Here is a 24,588-nt window from a genome sequence, read left to right as displayed (position 1 = left end):
AACAACCTTTTATGTACTTGAAAACTGTTACGTTCCTTCTCAGCCTTCTCTTTTCCAGACTAAACAAACCCAATTTTTTCAGTCTTCCCCCCTAAATCATGTTTTCTAGACCTTTAATCATCTTTGTTGCTCTTCTCTGGACTTTCTCCAGTTTGTCCACATCTTTCCTGAAATGTGCCCAGAACTGGACACAATACTCCAGTTGAGGCCTAATCAGCCCGGAGTAGAGCGGAAAAATTACGTCTCATGTCTTGCTTACAGTACTCCTGCTAATAGTTCAAGAATGATGTTCGCATTTTTTTGCAACAGTGTTACACTGTTGACTCATATTTAACTTGTCCACTATGACCCCCCAGATCCCTTTCCGCAGTACTTTTTCCTAGGCAGTCATTCCCCATTTTGTATGTGTGCAACTGATTGTTCCTTTCTAAGTGGAGTACTTTGCATTTGTCCTTACTGGATGCGGCCACCAGGGACTTTTATTACAGCCACAGCCTCCTGGGCTGTGGGGGGGGAGAAGAGTAGCAGCTCTTCACCCTTCCTGTTTCTCCTGGATGCCCTGCCTTGGTGCTGGTTGCTGGGGCTGCCAGTAGGGGTTGGGCCCTGCTCCCCTCTGGAGACACCTTGGGCACAACGCTGGAGGAGCAAGCACCCAGTGAGTTCCCCACCTTCCCAGGGGTGGTGGGGCTCAGGCTTTGGGATTTAGCCCTGGGATGGTGGGCTGGCAGGCTCTGGCCACGGGGCTTCAGGCTCCAACTGCATGACAGCAGGCTCCGGCAGTGGGGCTTCAGGCTCTAGCCCCCCGCTGCCCCCACCCCCCATATCGAGGGCTTAATTTGTCCCCAGGCTTGCCAAGGTTGAGTAAGTCTGCTGTGAAAAGTGATACTTGTATGTTTGTTAATATCACTGTTCACAATGGACTTACTAGCTATCAGTAAATAAATTTCAATTTTTGGATGTGTATATATATGCATATTTCTTTGTTTTTCCTAAAGCTAATTTAAGTATTTTAGGAAAAAGTGTGAGAGTGGCCACCAGCAAGAGTCCTCTCTTTTGTTTAGGATGCACTTCCTTTTCCAGAGTACTCAAAAGAAAAAAAAAAAAAACCCACCTAATTTCAAAGACAAGTGTATTTAGTAAACTCCTTTTTTTCCCACAATCCTTGCTCTCTCCCATAATAGTCAAGTTCTGAAACTTGGCTATCTGCATTTGCAATACAACTGTTTGTGCTTGCATTTCTAAAATCAGGGAAGCTAGAATAATGTCTGACAAAATTCTCTTAAGTAAGATAAAAATATCACTCAGAAGATAAAAATATACTTAACCTGACTGAATTCAGTATATTCTGTGTTTGGTGAGTTATGGATGTACTGCCTTTCCTTTGTCTCTTTGTTTGTTTGTTCACTGATTTTTTTTCTAGTTACTAGTCCTATAAACTTTATATAGAATGGAAAGATCTTTAAATCAGGAAATTAGAAAAGACAAAAGGCAATAAGAGAGAGTGATTTTCTTCTGGCTCTAACATCCAGTTTTCACCCCAGATTTATAAAAAAGTGCTGCTGCTGTGAGTATTTTCTTTCTGGCCTGCCAAATGTTATCTTGCAATTGAAATGCTGTTAAAATACTGAGATGAAAAGCAACTGGAACAGTCTTCAGCTTTCTGCTGCTTTTCAGCGTTGCCAATGTGGATTTTATGTTAAGAGGTTAAATCTTCCTTCCCCTGATGAGAGTTTGAGGCAGTGTCTTACTGATTATTGATTACTTGATTATTCTAAAATTTAATTTTAAATTTTAATTAGAATCTTGTTTTACACAGGTACACCTGATTTCAGTCTCAGACCATCAGAAAATACTGAATTCAGACAGACTTGTTCTGATAGAATAATATTTCTGTTTTATTTAAGAGAATTTTGGTAGGTGTTATCCGTGTTTTTCTATTTTTAGCAGATTAAAACATATAAATAATATAATGTAACTTTAGTTATGTGAAGCAATAAGAAATATTCAAGTTAATGTTTTGGTGAGATGATTCCTAGACTTGATTCTTTTAAAGTTTTGTAAAGATCACAACTCATTTCTCCAGTGATTGTTTTACCTTTAAAAATAAATCTAAATATTGTTTAATCAATTATGGAATGTGTTGTTTATCTTTTGTAGGTGAAACATTTTTCATAAGAGACCCCACATTTGAGTTGAGTACGTTATTATTTCTACAAGTTCAGAACTTTAAGTGAGCTACAGGAAAAAATGAAGAGTAGAGTGGCACACATAAATGTAAGTATTGTGAAGTTTAATTTTTCAGAAGTACAATATTGTTTGGGGATTTTTGTGTGAGTTTAGTATATAGGGGCCTATTTCCACTTCATATATGAACACAAATTCCCTTAACTTCAATAGGAGTTACATGTATTCTCTCCCCAATATATGCTGTATCATAATTAAGAACAAGAAGTATTATTACTTAAACCAGCAAACTGCAGCTGGTTGATGTACAGATATTCTTAGCAAGAGATGTCCCAAGTGCATCTGGCAGCAATGTGAAAAGGGAATGAAGTGTGAAGAGAAGTGGGTAAAAGATGGAAACGGTTCAGTAGAAAGCATGAGTGAGTTGAGGCATAATGACGGGTTATGAGAATGAGAATGGTGGGGAGGGGAAATTAATTGCATCTTTCTCTGGATTATGATATTAGTTATTCATCTTACTATCATGCAATCAAGATTGTAAGTATGGTATTTGGATTCCTACAATTCTGAGAAACTTATTTCTGACAGTGAAGGGTCCTGCTCTTTCAGAATCTGAATGTTGTATGTTTCAGAAGGGAGAGGTGCAGTACTGTTAGGAATATAGCAGCAAGCAAAACTTCTGTTCGCAAATATAGACTTTCTTCTAGAGTATTGGCTTCATGATGCTATCTCTATGAAGTTAAATATTTTTCATGTAATTTCATTCACACACAATGTATATAAAAACTTCCCTTCAGATAACAAAATAGAGAAATGTTACCAATACAGTTGAGATCCAGCTAATTTACTTTGAAAGCTAAATATTTGCAGAAATAATGGAATTTTTTCATTACTTTCCAGCTCTTGGAGTGTTTCTTGCATGAGATTATAATAATTAAGTAATTAGTGGATGGAATTTTTAGAAATTAATTTATAGTGTAGAATTGCTCTCTTCAGAGTTTTGTCTTCTGGTCATCACATAGTCATGAAATGCATGTTATGCTTAGAGATTATATCAAGAAGTATTTTTTCTCGTTTATTAATGAAGGATGCTTGATCATTAGCCTGAAGTCTGCAGGAGACTAAAATCCTGCGTTTATCTTCAGAACAAGCATGGCACAAGCATCAATAATGCAAATGTCTTTATGCAGCTCTGTTAATGTGTTTGAACCCTGGTCTGGAAGGACAGTGTGTTTGGGCTGGGAGCAGGTATTATATATGGGGCGTTGGGGAAAGCTGAATAGTCTCTTCCACGCTCTTTCCGCTTGAGATGCAAAAGTCAGACACCACTCACAGTAGATCGTGCAGCTGTTCAAAATATGATCATGGATATTCTGCTGAGCTTGGCTCCCCAAAGGGCTCAGCTCCATAAATTAGATTAGAAAGGGAAAAAGTACTCACAGTAAACTATAGATGTTCGTGGTATGATCCTCCCTCTGCTTTCTTACCTGATTTGGTCAGCAGTAAAATAGTTAACATTTTTAATGTTTAAACATTTTTGGAGTTAACACCTATAGAGATGCTTGTGGCAGTTCATGTATCCCAGAGCTGTTGTTTCAGATTCCCCGCAAACTCATGCAGACATTGCATTGATCGTATTAAGGACTTGCCTATGCTGGGATTTTTTTCAGTGCAAACCCCATTTTAGATGTGCTGTACAGATGCAACTGGCCCACTTTGCACCATTGCAGATTTTTCTGTAGAATGAGGTGGGGGGCATCTTTCAACCCTAAGGGCTAGAAATGTGCCTTTTTAAAATAAGTTGAGATTCTGGAACACATGATAGCAGCTTAAAAAAACAAAGTATTGGCTGACTGAGCCAGCATGAGTCAGCCCAGTTGGACCCTGGATGGGAGGATATTTCAGTCTTCATTTTTGCAGGTATTACTATTTCTCCTAGAGGCTTCAGTCGCGATCCAGTTGTTCTCTGTACAGCATATAGCACAAATAGACCCTGCTCCAAGTAATAAAAAATATAATTTCCTTTGTTAAATATTCAAACATCATTTGGTATTGCTGTCTATCAGGAGGACCTGTTATTAAGCAGATGTCACTTGTACTCAACTGGCTAGCTTTCTAAACTTCTATTTGACTGGCTCCAAGGTGATATAGAAACTAGTATGTCAGCTTGTTAGTGGGCACACTGCCATCCTTATAGATGGAGTGAGGGTCAATATATATACTGTATGAGTATTGGTGACAGAATTCCAGTCCAGGAATGTTGTAAACAGCTCTTGGTATGGTGTATCTGCATCAAGGTGAGGGGTTACTCTACTTCATAGGGTTTTGGTTTTTTTTTTGCCAGATGGTATCAGTTTGTGGTTCTGGTGAATGGGAATAATAATTTTCAGAGGGAGGAGTTAAATGTTACAATGAAAGGGTAGAACTCAACAGAGATGGTTGCTAAGCAAAGCCAAATTAATTGTGAAAGAGCGTGGTAAGCTGTAGGAACCTATTTGTAACTTCTTTTGTAGATCTATTGTAAGTGTACTGATCATTCTGAATCACTGTGCGCGGCTCTGGTTCATTTTGTGAACAGACGTATTAACTTTACAGTGAAATTTTTTTTACTTGACAGATTTGTAAAGTGATTGCAATTTTAACCTTTGAAAAGTACATTTATAGAATTGTTTAAATGATAAATGTATAATTTAGAAAATGTAAAACAAAGGGTACAATGTAACTTGGACAGATAAGATAAATGAGGCAACTGCATAGAAATTTAGGAGGGAGAGGAGGACATTATGGAAAAAGTGGATTATAAAGAGGAATTTGGAGGAGAAAAAAGGGAGATCTTTGTTAAACAATGGGTGGAGTAGGAGATTGTTCAAAGTATAGTGGGTGGCATGACAGCAGGTGTAAAATTTCAGAGTGGGAGAAGGACATAAAATAATCCTTCATATAAGAAGATAGATATGCTTAGTAAATATACTATTATATAAAATGTACTGTGGTCTAAAATAATTTAATACTTTGTTTTAAAGCATGGCTCCAGTTATGAAAGAAAAGAGAGCCACAGCTCTTGCCGGAGGAGTTCCTCTCCAGAAGACAGGTAAACAAGTATTTTTTTGTAATTTCATTTAATAGTAGTTAAAATTGTGTGTTATCTTCATCCAGAGTGAATCAGATAAGTACAACAAAACACATTTTTGTTCCATATTTTTCACTTATGCTGATAAGTGAACATGAAAAATATAGTTATAGACTTAATACAATGTCACTAATTGTGGATGAAAATGGGAGAGCAGTAATTGAATATGAAAGATTTTAAAACTCTTCAATGTTCAGTTTGAATACTGAACAGCTTTAAAATGGAAATTGGATTCCAGTCTCTTGCATGGCTCCAGTGCTGTTAACCACAGTTGTCACTTTATAGCAAGGTTATGGATGTCAGCTGGAGCCTCAAAAATGCCATTTCTTGTGCTGTCTACCATACATAAGGCATGAACTAAATTCTTTCAGGGTAACTTCCATTTCACTTACAGTGAACATTCTGTGATACTAAAACATAAAGTATGTTTTCTTTTATCCCCGTACATATGGTATACTTAACTCTGCACAAGTAAACAAAGGTGACAAATATAGTGAATGGATACATTCAGTGAGCTGTCTTAATATTTAACTTCATTACTATTTATCATTTAACTCTGAGCCCTGAGTTTTCTTTTATAATGTTTCTTTTAAAGGTCACACCCCTATCAGATTAATTTTTGTTTATCACTAGGACTATATGGTTTATTAAAGTGTGCATCTTTCTGTCTTGAATTATATATTAATAATGAGGCTCAGTTCATTGGTACAAAATTGAGGCCTACAGGTTTTTAAAACATTGGTATGTCTACAATCAATCATGACTGAAAAAGAAACCCCAGAGAGTACAATTCCTGTAAACTAGAAGTTTAATAAAGCTTTACTAAAAAGGTTTTTGTTTGGGGATGGGAGTAGGTATGCAGAGCGTGAGAGGTCTTGGTCCCCTAGAGACAGAGGTTACTCTGATCACAGCAAGTATGATCAAGAATATTCAGGAAAGGGGCATGATGACAAAACTGTGGAAGCCAGGTGAGTATTTGAAAATGAAAAGGTGTTCATTCTGCTTAATATAATTTTCAACAATTAGTATTTTGTTTAAAAGTAAAACTATTACACTTGCCTTGGTCTGAATTCTTAACAATATGTTCAGCCTTCATCTCCATAAGATGGGAATTCTTTAACGTTTACTTTCCAACTTTTGTCTGATAGGGGGTGGAGGAGAGAGACTCCCCCAGAGAAGGGGAGAGAGAGGGAATCTGATCGAAGGAAACAGAAAAAATTCCCTTCACCTGATAGAAAAAGTCCAGAAAGATCAGTACCCCAGAGCTCACTTGGTCACGATGAACCCCCTTCAAAGAAGAGAAAAGAAGAGCTGGATCCAATTCTCACCCGTACAGGTGGTGCATACATTCCTCCAGCAAAGCTCAGGATGATGCAGGAACAAATTACCGATAAAAATAGGTAAGTCAAAGTTAACAAATATCACAGTTAACAGGATTTACTGGCATAGTAGAGCACTGTAAAACAGAAGTGTAAAATATTTTTGATTGGCTGATCAGACATGAAAGTTGTTCAAAACCTGTGAAATGCAGAAACAGCGATGCCATGTGCTGTAATTTTTGGGGTTGTGATCTACCTTTGAAATGTAAATAGTAAAAAGTAGTATATAAATATGCATCATAAATGTGTATGTTGATATTTTATCCTGTAAAATAGCTTCGGAATATCTTCTTTAATTAAAATATATCAAAATATTTTGAGAAAGTTGATAGTTATGAATACAGTGGACATACACAGCAAAAAGGGGTTGGAATACATATATTTTCCAATTTTGTTTAAAAAAAAAAAAGTGGGGGGGTTTCCTTTCATTTATAAGTACTTACACTACTACTGGAATTTCTTTCTTTAGTCACTAAGAATGAGGAGTGAATTCATATCTACACTCACTAAATGTTAATCATACGGATTCATAAATAAGAAACATGATTACATGGAAAGGGGTATGAGTCTGTATAATTTGTGACATTTTTCTGTATTACAAAGTAATTTTGGCAGGAACTGTAAATATGCCAAAATCAAATGTCTTCTTTGCAAACAAAATTAATGTTTTTCACAGTTCCTTAGGAAGTCTTTCAAAAATCTATTATTGAATATTTCAGATAAGTCTTAATTATATTGTGGTGGGTTTTTTTGAAGTATAATATTTTAGTATAATACTTTTTAACATTCCTGTATGTTCTTTTGTTCTAGTTCATTTCCTATACTTGCTATTAGCAGAGAGATTTGTGGGATAAAGTTTTCTCTTGTTTGTCTTCTCCGTAGAAAACCATACTTCAGCATTAGCTTTACAGTTTTTATTGGGTTTGAGGGGAGAGAGAGAGAGAGGTTTTTGTAAATCAGATTGGTTTAGTAGTAATGAGTTACTGTCAGTATAATCATAAAACCAAAATTGAAAAAGGCAGCAAAATATATTGTGAGCATTGCACCTTGGGACTCCTATTGACTACAAATTAATTTCACATTTTTATATTAAAGTGTATTTATAGTGTACCTAGATATACCTGTATTAATGTAATATTTTCATAATAGCTTAGCATATCAAAGGATGAGTTGGGAAGCCCTGAAGAAGTCAATCAACGGTCTTGTCAATAAGGTGAACGTTTCTAATATAGAAAATATCATCCATGAACTTCTTCAAGAAAATATTGTCAGAGGAAGGTAAGTGTCAAATGATTGTTTCATAATAAATAATTCTTTAGTTTTTCTATTTATAATATGTAAAGAATAGTAACGCTAAGACAAACTAATAATAGTCAGGTTTTTAAATAGCTCTGAAACTCTTCTATGCTATAAAAAGAAGAACCTGCATGGAAAATAAGAGTGGTTTGTTTGCAGAGAAAACACATTTGCTGCTGGTAGGTTGGAAAAAACAGAGTAAGGGGTTACCCACTCTGTGCCTAAGTGGTTTTCATTTTAGGAATACTTTTTTTTATCCCTAATTACAGGTGTATCAGTGGAGAAAATCACGTTTAAAAAAAAATCCGCATCTAGTAGTGTGCTTGTGATCACTGCTGTCTGATGTGTATGTGCTGTGCCATAATTATCCTTGCCTTTGTAACCTGTGGAATGGACTACTGCAGTGTGTTCCCAAGCCGTATGGAAACTATAGCTGATATGTAATGTGTTGCTTGTGGTGTGGTTGGTAGCATATTATACCAGTTTTTCAAAGACCAGATTTGTTCCTAGTTTTCAGGTATTGTTCAATAGGTTGATCTATGAAGCTATTTATAGTTTGGATTTTAGTTATGAGAATATTCCTACCTCTGAGGTCATCTGGAGTGTTTTTGCTAACCCTCTCCAAATTTAAATAAAGGAGGGCCCTTGATCTCCCAATATCAAATTCTGCTGACTTTCCAGGGACCTTGCAACAGCCATCTCTTCTGTCTTTTGCCTGCTAATGGTCAAATATTTATATTTGTACAGAGGTTTTAAATAACTTTTAACACTTTTATTTTATTGAACAGGTTATTGGTATTTTGTATAGCATCAAAAGTCTTTCATGGTTAAATGGTTTTAAAAACTGAAAAACTGAGTTAAAATCTTGAAAGCAATTCTGAAAGGTCAGTTTGTAGGTAATATCTAAGCTGACCCTTTATACCTCACATAATATAGTATCTGCTTTTCTTGGTTTAAATAGTTGGACATAATATAAAAAAGGGAAAACCACACTGAATAGTTGGGAGCAGGTATAGTTACAGAATCAAAAGAAGCAAGTACATATATTGTAGGAGGATAGTTTGGAAGGATGATGGAATTCTTGCTCAGTGAGTTTTCAGAGGAGTCTAATAAAAATTGGTGAGGATTAAAAGGGGATTTAGTCCAAGACTAAAAATGTTGCTGCAGACACAAAACGTGGCGGTAGTACAGTTGAGAAGAAATATTCAGCATTGTTACTTTCCCAACTTCGATTAATTCTTCCAAGCAGAACAAGGAAATCTAAATTATTATTATGATACTTCTGATTACACACACTGTAGCAGTAACATCATCTGAGGCCAGAAGGGCAGACTTCTGGGGATCTGAGTTTTATACTGTTAAATAATAGTGGCGTAGTGTTGTTAGAGAATTTTAGGGAATAGGATGGGAGAACCTATTGAGTAGGAATGATTTCATGTCAAGCATTAGAATAGATCTTCAAATTCATTTCTCGTCCCTGATCACGAGGCATTTCCCATGCATCTGGAAGACCACAGCCTAAAAGTAGCAGACCTAATGGGGAAAAAATGCCTTAGTCTACGGCTGCTTGACTGAGATTCCCAAGCAGCATAGGCTCCACATGCTGTGTCTTCACTGCTTCCGCTTAGAAGTTGAAGGTTGTTTCATATCATCAGGACAGCAGGCATGACCTTCCCAGTAAAACAGGATTGAGTAAAAGTAGAGTGTTATATGAAAACAAAAGATCTAGCATGTATGACATCTGCACTTTGCAAAAGTTAATTTAGATAAGGTGCTGATTTTGGGTTGGTTACAGTGCAGGAAGCAAAAATCACATCCTGTCTATCAATAGTACTTCTGTGGCCCCAATCATCTGAGTGTCTCATAATCTTTAATGCATTTATCTTTACAATACCCCTGTGAGGTAGGGAAGTACTGTTATTCCCATGGGCACAGAAAGGCTAAGTGACTTGGGCAAGGCCAAATAAGAAGTCTGTGGCAGAGCAGGGATTTGAACTCAAGTCTTCCAAATCCTAGAGTAGTGCTGAACCATCTTTCCTCTCTGTTCTAAATGTCCATTTCTCTCAGATATATAGACAGTGCAGAATATCTCTGACCTAACAGCTGGTGTTAGATGGCTCGTGTCCTTTTTTGTTTTTCCCCCTCCCCTTCAGCTCCCTCAGTTTATACCTCTGTGTTTTGTCTAGCAAGATAAATCCTCAAAAACATTTTGAGAAAGGAGAAAGATTATGTTAATCTCAGTTTTATAGTATTAATCTGATGCAGTAGTTATTGCAGATTGGTATAAACAATAGATATTAAACTACAGTCAGCAGTCTTAAAATTAATAAAGATATATTGATATCAGAACAGCTAATCCAGAAAAATAGAGATGCCCTCTTTGTTTTTAATGTGAGAAGTAAAAAAGCCTTTTGGTCTTCTACTAAGGTTGGCAAGAAAGAGAAGCAGAAAAACCAAGAGCAACACATTCTGCCTTGAACAAAGGCAATTATGTCTAGAACGAATAATGTTAAAAATACCTGGAAATACATATTTTTGTTGTTGCTCTAGGCAGACTATAACACCTGCTATAATGTAAATGTTACAATTATGGTACTGTTAGGGCAGGGGTGGGGAACCTACGGCCCACGGGCAGGATTTGGCCTGCTGCCTAATTTCATCCAGCCCGCAGCAAGTCTCGGTGCCGCAGGCCGGAAGCCCTGAGCGCCGTTTTTTCCTCCCTGCATGGGGCTAGAGCCACGAGCCATAGCTCGCCCCGTTGTGGGGGGAAGCTAGTTGCTAGGCCATTAAAAGTCCGGTCGGCTCCGGACAGCTTCTGGAAGCCTCTGGCATGTCCCTGCTGCCCGTACGTGCAGGTGCAATCAGGGAAGCTAAGTGCAGTGCCTGCGGGCGCAGGCAGTGCGCACTATGCAGTGCCGCCTGGCCACGCCTCCACCTAGGGCCCAGATCCAGCCGCTTCCAGAAGTAGCGTGACGTCAGGGCAGGCTGGGAGCCTGCCTTAGTCCCATTGTGCTGCCAACCGGGAGTCACTTGAGGTAAGTGCTGCCTGGCCAGAGCCCACAGCCTGAACCACTTGCCCCCCCAGGTCGGAACCCCCTCCAAGACCCTGCACTGCTTCCCACACCCTAACCCCCTGTCCTAGCCCTGAGCCTACTCCTGCACTCCAAACCCCTTGGCCCCAGCCCAGAGCCCCCTCCTGCTCCGTAAACCACTCATCCCCAACCTCACCCCAGAGCCCACACCCTCAGCCAGGGTCCTCACCACTTCCTGCACCCCAAACCCCTGTCCCAGCCCAGAGCCCCCTCCCACACCCTGAACTCTCATTTCTGGCCCACCCTGGAGCCTAGGGGAAGCCCTCAGGCTACACACACACACACCCCCATGGGGCTGGAGCCACGAGCGCCGGCTCACCCCGCTGCAGGGGGAAGCTCCGAGCCTCCGCGCCACACCCCACTGAGCTGTGTGCAGCCCGTGACTGATTTTTTCTGTGGGTCAGTGGCCCCTATAGAAAAAAGGTTCCCCACCCCTGTGTTAGGGTATGTCTATGCAGGGATAAAATACCCGCAGCTGGGCTGGGTCAGCTAACCTGGGTTCACGGGGCTGAAAATTTGCTGTATAGATGTTTGGGCTCTGGGACCCTGCGAGGTTGGATGGTCCCAGAGCTCAGGCTCCAACCTGAGTCCGAATGTCTGCAAAGTGGTTTTTTAGTCCTAAAGCCCAAATCAGCTGACCTGAGCCAGCCATGCCATGCTGTGGGGCTTTTATCCCCGTGTAGATGTACCATTAGAGGACTGGGATGTATTAGGTATGCTAATTTTTTTTTTAATCTGAAGAGGAGAGCGGGGAGCCAACTGTTGCAGAGAATCTAAAAACAAGAAATAACTATCTAGCTCCCAGGCATCATTTCTAGCAGGAGGTGACAGTAAAGTCTTTGACAGCCTATTGTAGAACAGTTTTTATTGTAGCACTTTCCTCTTTATGAATTTTATATCTGAAAAACTGTATTTTTTTCTTACAGGCAGTGATTATTTTTAAAATATGGGTTACATAACTGTTACTAGAATAGTTGTCTAGTCTCTGGGAGTTCTTTGTAGCTTCTGATAAAGCTTTTTTATCTAGTTTTATTAAGTTGCAGGCACAAATTTTAGATATAAAAACGGCACCATTTGGCTTTATCTCATAATTAAATTGTAATTGGCCAAAAAACACCCCCCACAAGTTTTTAAAGGTAAATGCAAAATTGGAAAGACAATTTTTTTTTATTCAGCTGTTAAAATAGAGTCTTGATAGTTATCTTTATATCTGTTTAAGATGGTCCCAGAAGAAGCATAAGACTAATCTTTATGCCAAGTGAACTCTTGCACTCATGGAGAGTTCTGTTGAAAGGCAAGCAGTCAGAGCTCAGTTGAGTGGAGAGCTCCATGTGGGTACATAGATCAGATTTCAAGATCCAGGTCTTGGAGGGCAAATCAGTTTTCTGTGTTACGTTTGTGATAATATAGGTAAAGGCATTTTTTACATTATTTTTAGGTTCTATGTCCCCCACACTACAGAGAATGAGTAAATATTAATAATTCTTTTGTTTCTGTGTTACTTAGGCTAGCCAGGAGAATAGAATGCACAGTGTTCTGCTACTCCATTAATTTTCTGGAACTAGAACTGTGTGGGAACCAGAATTTCAGTTTCATGCAAAAAATCTTCAGTTCTGAAATTTTTCATTCTGAACTGGAACAAAAACATAATTTCTGAAATTTCCTGCAGAATGAAATTTGTGAAAAAAATTTTGTTTGGGCTCTGCCAACATGTTTTTTTCTATTTCAATTTTAAATTTTATATTATAAAATAAATTTCTAAACAGTCATTTTAAAACTAAACATGTACATGTTCCATTCCAATAGGATCATTTCAGATTTTTTTGGAGACAATATTGTTAAAATCAGCATATTCCCTCCCCCGTAACATTTTAATTTTGGTGAATTGACATTTTCCAGCAGAAAAAATCGGATAATTTTCAGACAGCTCTACCTGGAAGGAGATGTTGGGGGTTGGACTAGATGACCGCCTGAGGTCCCTTCCAACCCTGATATTCTATGATTCTAAGCTAAAATGAAAATGTGGTGCATTGAGCCCAGTTTTATATAATTATTTAAATTTGGTAATATGTCCACTAGCTGGCAGATTACAATTTGAGTGTATACTTCAATTTAGGTTGAATCATCTACTCCTGATCTTTGGGGGTTTATGATTAGACCAATTCACAGGATAAAAGTCTCTCTCTAATATCCTGAGACCAGCATGGCTCCAACAAAACTGCAAATTTAGGATAAAAGTTGACATGCAGAATTCTAGCCTGAAAATAAATGTTTACGGTCTGATATTGCCGTCTTTGGACACACAGATTCTATTGTACTCACCATATGTCCTGTGAGACAAGTTAACTCTTTTATTACAGTCCAGCATATCTGAATCGTGATAGTTTTTATGTAATGTGTTCAGATGAGTAGCATGTACTAATAATATTATGCTGCATTTGGTAAATGCGTTTGATGTGCTTGTGATATCATAGTGATACCATAATTTAGTGAAGTGGCAAGGGATGGTGCCTTAATCTTTTAGATTCGTGTCAAAACCTTAACGTAGCCATTTAATGATTTGGGTGAAGTTGGAGTCCCTGAAAATGAGGAACTAATAGAATTAGGTAGTGGTAGGTATTTTGCTAGCTTCCTCATAGCTTTGCCAGTGCACTTAAATCCTGACATGCAACAGTACCCCAATTAACGTGTTGGGTTTCTTTTGATCTGAGTCTGCCAATTATGCTGAACTAGGCCAAGTTAACAGTAGCAGTCTTTAGTGAGTGGGAAAGTAGTTAAAATAACCACTTGATCATCTCCTCCCTGTCTCACTGTTTACATTTTCAGAAACAATGTTTCTGTCCCCAGCTGTCAGTTCAAAGCATAATTACGGTGTTTAAAAGTTTGCTGGTGCATGTGGGGAAAATTCATAGCATTACCATTTGAAGACTGTTCTGGTCTTGCTGAACATCCGATTTTCTTTATTAGTCTTACACTGGATTTGGGGTTTGGTTTTGTTTTTTGGGGGTTGGTGACATTGCATAGAAACAAGATTTCTATTCCTGAGACGTTCATTTGCTTTTGAGTATACTCATTATTAAAAAAGTCATAATTCTGTGTTTTCATAATTAACTGCAGTGGAGATGGCTATTCTGTCACAAATAAATATTATTAATTCAGTTGAGAAGTAAGGAACAAGGTCAGATGAACTCTTAAGCCACAAAGAAGCTGTTTTCACACACACTTATTTACTGTAATTAAAAAAAGGTAGCAGCAGAATTACTTTTATAAGGTGTTAGTGGCCTTTTGAATAACAACCATTACAAAATGTAGTTATGAAAAAAAACAATTTATGGTAAGATAAAAAGTAATAATTAAATAATTCTCATATAATCTTAGTGACATTTTCTGCTCTCATATTTTTTCAATTACATTATATACCTACCACACGCTTTCAGATCATATTGTTAGCTAGAGTTTGTATTTGTTTGGGGTAATTTTTTTTTTGTACTTTAGATTACACACACACACACACACACACACACACACACACACACACACACACACACACACACACACACACACACACACACACACACACACGTTTTCCCAAACGGTCTTTAATCTTTCACTTTTTAATAAAAAGGTTAAAGTGAGTTTCTTGCCTCTGATTTTACTTTTTGTAAATTAAGTTGAAAAATTAAAAGGAGAGGTTTTTTTCTTCTTGAAATAGCTTTTTTCCCCAGAATGTCATCAAGAGGGGTTTCTGAAAGGATTTCACCTTTAATCTTCATTTTCTCTTTTTGTTTTTTTGTTTTAAAAAATGACCAATTGGAAGTGTAAATCATTCCTTTTTTATCTTTAGTAAAAAGTTAGTTTTGTAGTAGATAGTAGAAATAGCATTGAAATAATGGCTAGGAAATTTAACTAGGTTTAATCTTCAATTGCGAGGTCTCAGTATACAGTAACCATTGTGTTTTGTTTATTTACACTTGTCCCTTTTTAAAGTGGCCTCCCTGCAAGTGAATGGCTTTTGTAACTTAGGGCTAAGTTAAGAGGCAGCTAGAGATTCAGAAAGAGAGATCTAGAAAGATTAATTTTTTTCAAAGACAAACCTATTCTAGTTCTCAGATCATACAATTAATCGCTGATTTAAAAATCTTATTTAAGTAAATTGTAATTCTGTTGTTAACATTAATATGATTTAGAATTGGTACTCCAAACATAATCCGAGGTTTTAGTATGAAAATAACCACTGTTTGGAACTACCTTTTAACTATCTGGAACACAGAATATGCTTCTGTTACAATGTAGATAGTGAATGACATCATTTCATATTTTCATGATTGGCACTTATACTTGTGTGTGTGTGTGTGTACTCTTACTTACAGGGGATTGCTGTCTAGATCAATTTTGCAAGCACAAAGTGCCTCTCCAATCTTTACACACGTTTATGCAGCAGTTGTAGCAATTATCAATTCAAAGTTTCCAAATATTGGAGAACTGATTCTCAAGAGGCTAATTCTAAATTTTCGCAAAGGATATCGCAGAAATGATAAGGTATGTAAGAAAAGCTTATGTAAGAACTTACAGTGCCACACTGTAACCAGTGATCCCACTAGTGTGTTATCCTATTACCGAGTGATCAATAATGTATGTTTCAAAGGAATGTGTGTGACTACCCAGAACCTGGCAAAATGCACTATATTAATTCTAGAAGTAGTGGTAGTATATCATGGTGGTCTTTTTATTAAACTGACCACATCTTATGCCCTGCAGCTTGAAGATTGAAACTCTTTTTAACTTCAGTTAATGCAACAACAATGGCTTTTATTCTAAAGGGTACAATCCTTTTAATAATCTTAAAAGAAATGCTTCGGTATCCTGCAGCAGTGCTTTAATAGATTCATTGGCTGCAAGGCTAGAAGGGAGAATTGTGATCATCTAGTCTGACCTCCTGTATCGCACAAGCCATAGGACTTCCCGGTTAATTTTAAATTGTGATTTACATAAATACACAGTTTGTGCGATCTGTTTTTAAGTTGAGAGCTCTTTCAATATGTGAAGAAATTGACATATATTTAACTGTTCTTTATTCATTTTTCAGCAACTTTGTCTGACAGCTTCAAAGTTCGTTGCACATCTAATCAATCAGAATGTGGTACGTTATTTTGTATTTGATATGGTTTCACACGTTATGGTCGTACTACAGGTTACACTTATAGCAATCTTTGAACAGTAAGATGCTTAATTTATTACTTTTTGATAAAGAAGCAGTTCCTTTTTTAAAGAAATAAGACCACAAACAAATAATAATATTTGCTTAGGGAGAGCAGGGATCTCGTAGGCCCTAGCTCTGCACTTAAGACTACGTGAGCAGATCCTGGTGCCCACAAAGAGCCCCAGTGCCTGCAGTGGAGCTTCTATACAGGCAGAAGAATCTGTTCATGCAAAGACAGTTGCAGGATCATTGCCTAAAATAGTCAGCACCTAAACAATGTAAAAAGAAAAGGAGTACTTGTGGCATCTTAGAGACTAACACGGCTGTTACTCTGAAACCTAAACAATGTAGGGCTTTATAGATCAATATCAACCTCTTTCACTGCACCTAAAAACAAATTGGTTTCCAGCAGTTGTTTGCTTTTCTCCCTTCTAAATAAGCTTTAGCAGTAAATGTAAAGGAGAGGAGCATGAAAGGAAGGTGCCAAACTTTATTTCTCTAAATGATATTTGATGTTAGTGTTCCTTCAAAATGTGTTCCGTTCCCTTCATGATGGCAAAGATTTTCTTGCATTGCTTGACTGAATGAGGACAGCCATATTTGAGTAGTAGAATGATGTCCAGTACAAAGAAGGTGCAAATATAAGAATCAGAACCTTTATTTGAAATGCTGACTTTAGTTTATGTGGAAGTGGCAATATAACTTCCCACACTGAAACAAGATGTAGCAGTCACAAAAAGCATAGTTCTTGGTCAACTAGTATTTTATAACAATAGTGCAATAAAATGGATTGTTATTTTGGAAGTCAGAGGTTCTTGCTTTTATAAAACCCTTTTCTGTTTTTCTTCCTGAAGGCTCATGAGGTTTTATGTTTGGAGATGCTCACGTTGCTTCTTGAAAGACCAACAGATGACAGTATTGAAGTAGCAATTGGATTTCTAAAGGAATGTGGACTCAAATTAACAGAAGTATCTCCTAGAGGTATTAATGGTGAGTATAATTAGTTGGTAGAATTATCTTTAAATCTGTAGTCTTTTTTTATTAGTATCTGATCACTTCAAATTAGAATTAGTTTTTCTCTTTAATCTAAAGCAATCTTTGACCGCCTTCGCCACGTTCTTCACGAATCTAAAATTGACATGCGCGTTCAGTACATGATAGAAGTTATGTTTGCTGTACGTAAGGATGGATTCAAGGATCACCCAATCATTCCAGAGGGACTAGACCTAGTAGAAGAAGAGGATCAGTTTACTCATATGTTACCTTTAGAAGATGATTATAACCCAGAAGATGTTCTTAGTAAGTGAGAAGTAAAAATTTAACTTCAAACAATTTCATTCTCTATGAAAACAAATTAAAATGAAACATGCAATAATTTTGTTGTTTTTAAATAAGATTTTATTTTATTTTAAAGATGTTTTCAAGATGGATCCTGACTTCATGGAAAATGAAGAGAAGTACAAAACCCTTAAGAAGGGTATGTAAACCAGGTTCATTTAAGCACTCAAGTGGAGTATAAAACTATGAAGCATATGATAGCATTCTAGCAAGTTTATAGATCGTGTTTTGTAGGGGGTAGTGGAAAAAAAAATTGCCAACAATATTTATTGTTGAGGTAAAAGCTGGTTTTAATTTTAGCTGAATTTTTCTTATTTAAATGATGATGTAAACTGCACATATGCACAATGAGACACACACCACCTTTTTTATTACAATGGACCATAAATATTGTCAGTTACTTACATCCTTGTTGTAGTTACACAATTCTTAATCTGTCATTTGTGTCCCAAAGATTTGTATAGTAATAGTTTAATACACACTTAATAAAGATTTTTCTACTGTGTGTTCTTTGGCAACACTTCTGTGTTTCTAAATAACAACCCTGCTTTCAAATATGAAATCTATTATTTTAAAAGTAATATTGGTTATAAAGTAAATGTAAGGCAGCTTTTTCTCCACAAGAACAGGGATCTCCTGAGAGCACTGAGTACATTGCTTTTCCTCCTGAGCCTTTGTCACAATGATTTTTCCTCTGACCAAGAGTTGAGTTTCAACACAGAGCCCTCCATTGCTTGCCTATGCCAAACCAGTGAAAGGAATTTTTAAAATAGGTTTTTGGAAAAGTACCAACCAGTTTCCCTCTCCACCAGTTTTTCATTCTAGTATGCCTGAATTGAGTTTGGCATTCCTATTTTGAGGGGGGATCCTTTTATTTCTCTATCTGCCATATATTTTAATATACCTGTCACTACGGTATCTAGGCCCTCTGGAGTCCCATTTTTCTAAGCCTTGTGTCAGAGTGACTTTCCTTCTGTTGAAGCTCGGTTGCAGCATGCCTTCATGCTCCAGCTTTGTCAGGCTCTCCCTCCCTTAGGACTAGACATACCCCGAGGTATTTGGGGCCACATCTCTGCGTCACTAGGCAAACAGTCCACCCCAGGAATATTTACTTTGGAATTTTGCTTCTAGAAATTCTTGATGAAGGTGATAGTGACTCAGAAACAGATCAAGATGCTGGAAGCAGTGAAGAGGATGAAGAAGAGGATGAAGAGGATGAAGAAGGTAGGAGTATGATTATAGACATTTACTATTGATCTTTTTTATAGTAGATCAAGAAAAGAAAATCTCAGCATATAGCAAGTTACATTCTATCTGAAGCAATTGAGATTTAAAGTGTGCAGTCAACAAAAATCACATTTCTATTTAAAATTCGTTTTTACTGTTACAAGATTAAATATGCTTATTTTTCTTTTTTCAATTTGTTTACTTTGTCTTTGACAGCACTTTGTGCATATTAAGTTTCATTTTTGTTGATGGTGCATGTCCTCCCACGGGCTCTGCAAGAGGGTGTTTACCAATTATAGCAGCAGCAAAGCTAAAACTGAAGAAGTGGGAGGAAGTGGGCAGGGGCCCATAGAAAGAGAAACGGGAGTAGGGAGGAATTTGTGGCATTGTATGTTTGATTGTGTCAGTTGCACTCCAGAAAGATCCCTGTAAATATAAACCAGGGAGTAGAAAAATTGTAATTTTTCTGAAGGAATTTTGAAGAACAGTTGAGGACATGCTATTTGTGCTCTGTCTGAATGTTTTAAGGTCAATTTCAAAATTGAAGTTTGCAGTTACCTTTCAACTGATGGTTTTTTAAAAAGGGAGTTTCAAGACAGGATGATTTATTGTACAGGCCATTGTTAGAAGTTATTTGCTCCAAATAAACAATCGTATTGGCGTCTGTGCATTTTGTAGAACGTCTTATGTAATTACTGAGAAAGATATGATGGATGAGAATAAGTATAGATGTTTACTTCATAGGTCTGCAAAATGTAGAAGGAAAGCTCTACTCTGTAGAGCGGTGGGAATCATTTCTTCACCAGCTTGTTACAGTATTGTACAAAAAAAACCCCACAAATTTACTTAGATAGCAGGCTGAAGAAAAAGATGGTAATTCACAGAAGCCTGTTGTCACTTCTGTTGCATATTTGAAAACTCCCATATGAAATAGGATATTAATTTCCTTCAGAGCAGCTGTTTAGCTATTTTAGTCCTTTTTAATTCTGTTCCAGTGCATGACATCAAATATCCTTTGGTGGGCCACGATGGGCCTGATCCAGCTACCATTGATGTGAATGGAAGGTTCCTGTTTATGTTAATGGGAACTGAGTCTGGATCTAAATACACACAATTGTGTAAGTCGGGGTGGGCAAACTACGGCCCGGGGGCCACATCCGGCCCTCCAGGCTTTTTAATCTGGCCCTCAAGTTCCTGCTGGAAAGTGGGGTCTGGGGCTTGCCCTGCTCCAGCCGGGGAGCGGGGTCGGGGTCTTGCCCCACTCTACACGGCTCCCAGAAACAGCAGCAGCATGTTCCCCCTCCCAGCTCCTATGTGTGGGGGCAGCCAGGGGGCTCCGCACACTGCCTCCGCAACTCCCATTTGCTGGGAACCACAGCCAATGGGAGTTGCAGGGGAAGCGCCTGCAGATAGGGCAGCATGCAGTGACGCCTGGCCACACCTCTGCGGGGGTGGGGGTGGGGCAGGTGGGGGATGCCACTGTTTCTGGGAGTTGCTTGAGTTAAGCACCGCCCGGAGCCTGCCCCCCTGTATCCTTCTCATGCCCCTGCCCCAGCCCTGATCCCCCTTCTGCCCTCCGAACCCCTTATCCCCAGCCGGAGCCTCCCCAACCCCCAATTTCATAAGCATTCATGGCCTGCCATACAATTTCCATACCCAGTTGTGGTCCTTGGGCCAAAAAGTTTGCCCATCCCTGGTGTAAGTAATTGCCTTTATTAAGTTTTGTATTAAACATTTTGGTTTAATTTTGTAGTCCTTGTTCAAGTTCTGGATGGCTAAACATCAGCCAGCCAGCACATGAAAAGAAAATGTTCACTCAGTTAGTCCCAGATCATAAACAGGTGTCTGTATTCTGCACAGGAATATGGTTCTGCCCTTTGCAAAATCAGGACCTTAATACATGTATCTTTGAAAATTGTGAATAACGTGTGAATTTGATTTTTTTTTTTAAAGTTGTAGTCTCACATCATGCAAGTACCAGTGTTTTTTGTAAACTTTACAGCACCTACTAAATGCTCCTAAATGTATTTATACACAATATTACATAATAGACTGAAGACTTACTGAAGATGCATACATCTCTACTGTCTTAGAATGTATGTCTCTGTTTCAGTTTCTAAATATCCAATTTTTTCTCTTCAAGGACAAAAAGTGACTATCCATGACCAAACAGAAATTAACCTGGTCTCCTTTCGTCGTACAATTTATCTTGCTATTCAGTCAAGGTAAAATGTATATAATTTATACTGAAAAAAGTGTGTGGTCCTTTAGAAATTAGTGCATTTGTACTGAATCTGTTGAATATGGGGTTGTTAATAGCTTTATCATTATCTTACAGTCTTATAAACAAATTGAACAGATGTTTTAGATGAACCATTGGTCTGACCCAGAATGGCCATTCTTAAGTTCTTAATTTAGAAACGATTTAATACATTACATTTCTAAACTTCCTTTTTGGGTGAAGACTTTTAAAATGTTACACTAGATCATGCTTCTGTTTTATGGAGCACTGGTATAGTCAGGACAGATTGGGGGTACGGGGAAACAGTACTTTTCCAGACTGCCCACAAAATAAACTTCACCCGTGTGAATCTCCAGTCTTACAGCAAATTGTGTAAATATGCAAAATATAATAGCGTGTGTTGCTTGGCTCCCTTTCGTTGTTTCTTGAATACGCCATGAGCTCTGTTAGGCTCCTTGAGCTTGGCTTTTTCATGAGGGTTAAAAATAGCTGGTAGTATCTGCCAAATGCTAGCCTCTTGTGGTACCAAAATGAATCATTGCTCACAGTAAATTGTATAGATGTGTGATCCTCTCTCGCCTTTCCTACATGAGGAATGAAATAGTGAACAGTAATTTATTACTGGGCAGCTTACGGAGATGAATGGAGGCAGTTCATACCTCTCAGAACTATTGTTCCAAACTCTCTTCAGACTCTCCTCAGGCCTTGTTTACGATGCACAGTTTTATTGACAAAAGTGATGGCATATATCACATATATCATTTATTCTTTTACGTAGAGACTGTCCGGTTTGGCCAATGTACATGGCAGAGGGGCATTGCTAACACATGATGGCATATATCACATATATCGTTCACCTACACATCTACCAATGTGATATATGCCATCATGTGCCAGCAATGCCTCTCTGACATGTACATTGGCCAAATCAGACAGTCTCTGCGTAAAAAAATAAATGGACACAAATCAGAGGTCAAGAATTATAATATTCAAAAACCAGTCAGAGAGCACTTCAATCTCCCTGGTCACTCGATTACAGACCTAAAAATCGCAATATTACAACAAAAAAACTTCAAAACCAGACTCCCAACGAGAGACTGCTGAATTGGAATTAATTTGCAAACTGGACACCATTAAATTAGGCTTGACTAAAGACTGGGAGTGGTGGGTCATTACACAAAGTAAAACTATTTCCCCATGCTTATCCCCACCCGCCACTGTTACTCACACCTTCTTGTCTACTGTTGGAAATGAGCCATCCTGATTATCATTACAAAAGGTTTTTTTCTCCTGCTGATAATAACTAACCTTAATTGATCACTCTCATTATAGTGTGTATGGCAACACCCATTTTTTCATGTTCTCTGTGTCTATATATATCTTCCTACTGTATTTTCCACTGCATGCATCCGATGAAGTGGGTTTTAGCCCACGAAAGCTTATGCTCAAAGAAATTTGTTAGTTTCTAAGGTGCCACAAGTACTCCTCATTCTGTTTGCTTATACAGACTAACACAGCTACCACTCTGAAACCTGAGATACTAAAGATCAAGATAGCAACTTCAGAAAAGTATATGGGCATGGGTACAGAGGTTACATTTTGGTATTTTACAGGAGTGAGTCAGAATGAACTTATGTATTTTTGTTACTAGACTTTGTGTATTTCCATTTAGTATGATGTAATAGCAGTGTCTCATAAAAGAGAGTCACCTTGTTTTTAGTCTGTCTGCAGATTTATTAGCTTTGGATTCACTTTCAGATATAAAATTGTTGAATAGCAGAATGCTGTTTGGAAATATTTTAGTTTAAGCTTGAGAACTTTTAAAGAAAGCTGTTGAACACAATGCTTTTGATGAGTAATTAAAGTGTGGTGAAAGGAGAATGTATTCATTCTTCTCTAAAATGCAGATCATAGTCTTGATTTAGACAGCTTTCGCCTTATTGTTTCATTTGTCACCATACTTCAAATACTGATTTCCTCAACCACCCTTATGTTTGGAAGGAGCCGAAACTAGCATTGCTAGGGCATTTTAACAGCAACAAGTTCAATTACATCATACTTTTGTCATGCTAAAACACTTTGGTTTGTACGCTTAACATCATTGGTATCAGCATAATTCTGTATGTGTTTTTAACATAATGTGTACTCAATGGGAATACAAAACTATTTATTTTTTCTTTGCAGCTTAGACTTTGAAGAATGTGCTCATAAATTGTTGAAGATGGACTTTCCTGACAGTCAAACTGTAAGCCTTGCTTTTGATTCCCTTTCTGTTTCTTGGGGGGAGTATAATTTGATCATTAACATTGTTTTTCTTTCTCACTTAGCAGTTAGCAGCTAAGTTCCCTCTAAGCTGCGTGGCTGGGTGGCCGCCCAGCCGGCTATCAAGTGCTGCGTACTTCGGGTGTCCCTCCCCTCACTGCCACACTGCTCCTGCCCTCTGCCTTGAAGCCCCTGGCCAGCTGTTCCCCAGAGCCTCCCGCTTGCTGTGCCGGGGGGGAGATGCTGGTGTCAGGGTGTCCCCCGCCCCTGTACCCAATCTCCACATAATGGGGTGGGGGCGCGTGACACAATAGGGTTCAGGATGGAAGGAGCTTGCTGGCAGCTGTTGCTGTGTCTCAACAAGCGGACTTCAGACTGCTGAGTACCAATCTACTTCAAGGAGCAGCGTGTGTCTCTCTCTGTCACACTCACCTTCCAAACATACTTGTGGTGGTGGTGGTGTTACTTGATACTTCTTTCAAAGTGTGTTTTAGTTTTTTGACTGGTCTATGCATTTCATAATTTTTATTTCTCTCTTATGCTTAACTTTAATTCTTTTTGAGTAGTGAGTTCGAAAATGCCTAACCTGTCCGGGCTGGAGTAATTATCTCTATGGTAGCTTTTTAAAAATATATATTATATCTAGGTTTTTTGTTTCTACTGGTGACACACATCCACACATTACTTTGATATGGTGCACATGGATGGAAAAAATTAGAGGGAACACTGGTTAGCAGTTCAGACAGTTGGGTGAAATTCCTTCTTTTCAATATACATTTTTAACTATAAAGTGATGTCATTTTATTTATAAAAATGTTTGTTATGCAAGCTGTTGAAATGTTGTCATTTGCCACAGATGACAAAACTACTACTTTAGAACAGCTACAACTTAGAGGCCAGAGAAATGTTTCTGTAGGAAGATTTTTTTAGTAGGTTTCTGGATAGCTGTTGATTTTATCTGTTCAGCTAGAAATTCAACGTGATAGCTTCAAAAGATGGAATTGCACCCTGTTTTTTTATGGGAATGCTTTAAAAAAAGGTTTTGTTGCTTTCACAGTCTTGTTTAAGCAATATGTACTATATTAAGTAATCATCTCCAAGTATGGCTGTTTTGGTGTAAGCTTGAAGAATGTCTAACTGTTTGTCTGCAGATAGTACATCTAAAATCCATTTGACTGCTATGTGTTCTGAAAAGGAAATTGCTGTTTGTCTATGACTTAAATCAGATCCTGAAGCAG

The 24,588-nt window shown here is 37.9% G+C and overlaps 1 protein-coding gene across 3 annotated transcripts in view; it reads left to right on the top strand.

The window, feature by feature from the left end:
- CWC22 (CWC22 spliceosome associated protein) overlaps nucleotides 1–24,588 on the top strand; it is a 54,162-nt gene that overhangs the window by 3,014 nt on the left and 26,560 nt on the right. The window contains exons 1-14 of one of the 3 annotated variants that reach the window (XM_074967700.1): nucleotides 1,549–1,564; nucleotides 2,158–2,274; nucleotides 5,208–5,275; nucleotides 6,169–6,282; nucleotides 6,463–6,714; nucleotides 7,843–7,971; nucleotides 15,452–15,620; nucleotides 16,168–16,221; nucleotides 17,136–17,271; nucleotides 17,374–17,580; nucleotides 17,696–17,758; nucleotides 18,751–18,843; nucleotides 20,990–21,071; nucleotides 23,273–23,333. In XM_074967700.1, coding sequence (XP_074823801.1) covers nucleotides 2,248–2,274; nucleotides 5,208–5,275; nucleotides 6,169–6,282; nucleotides 6,463–6,714; nucleotides 7,843–7,971; nucleotides 15,452–15,620; nucleotides 16,168–16,221; nucleotides 17,136–17,271; nucleotides 17,374–17,580; nucleotides 17,696–17,758; nucleotides 18,751–18,843; nucleotides 20,990–21,071; nucleotides 23,273–23,333 — 1,455 coding nt within the window. In that variant the 5' untranslated portion in view covers nucleotides 1,549–1,564; nucleotides 2,158–2,247. Of the gene's footprint in view, nucleotides 1–1,548; nucleotides 1,565–2,157; nucleotides 2,275–5,207; nucleotides 5,276–6,168; nucleotides 6,283–6,462; nucleotides 6,715–7,842; nucleotides 7,972–15,451; nucleotides 15,621–16,167; nucleotides 16,222–17,135; nucleotides 17,272–17,373; nucleotides 17,581–17,695; nucleotides 17,759–18,750; nucleotides 18,844–20,989; nucleotides 21,072–23,272; nucleotides 23,334–24,588 lie in introns of those variants that run through there. The other 2 variants (XM_074967699.1, XM_074967701.1) reach the window with 2 other exon arrangements.

This window comes from Natator depressus, chromosome 11 (assembly GCF_965152275.1).
Source record: "Natator depressus isolate rNatDep1 chromosome 11, rNatDep2.hap1, whole genome shotgun sequence".
In the NCBI taxonomy this organism is placed as follows: domain Eukaryota; kingdom Metazoa; phylum Chordata; order Testudines; family Cheloniidae; genus Natator; species Natator depressus.
The sequence above is the reverse complement of the archived record's forward strand: the minus strand, read 5'-3'. Positions and strand labels throughout refer to the sequence as shown.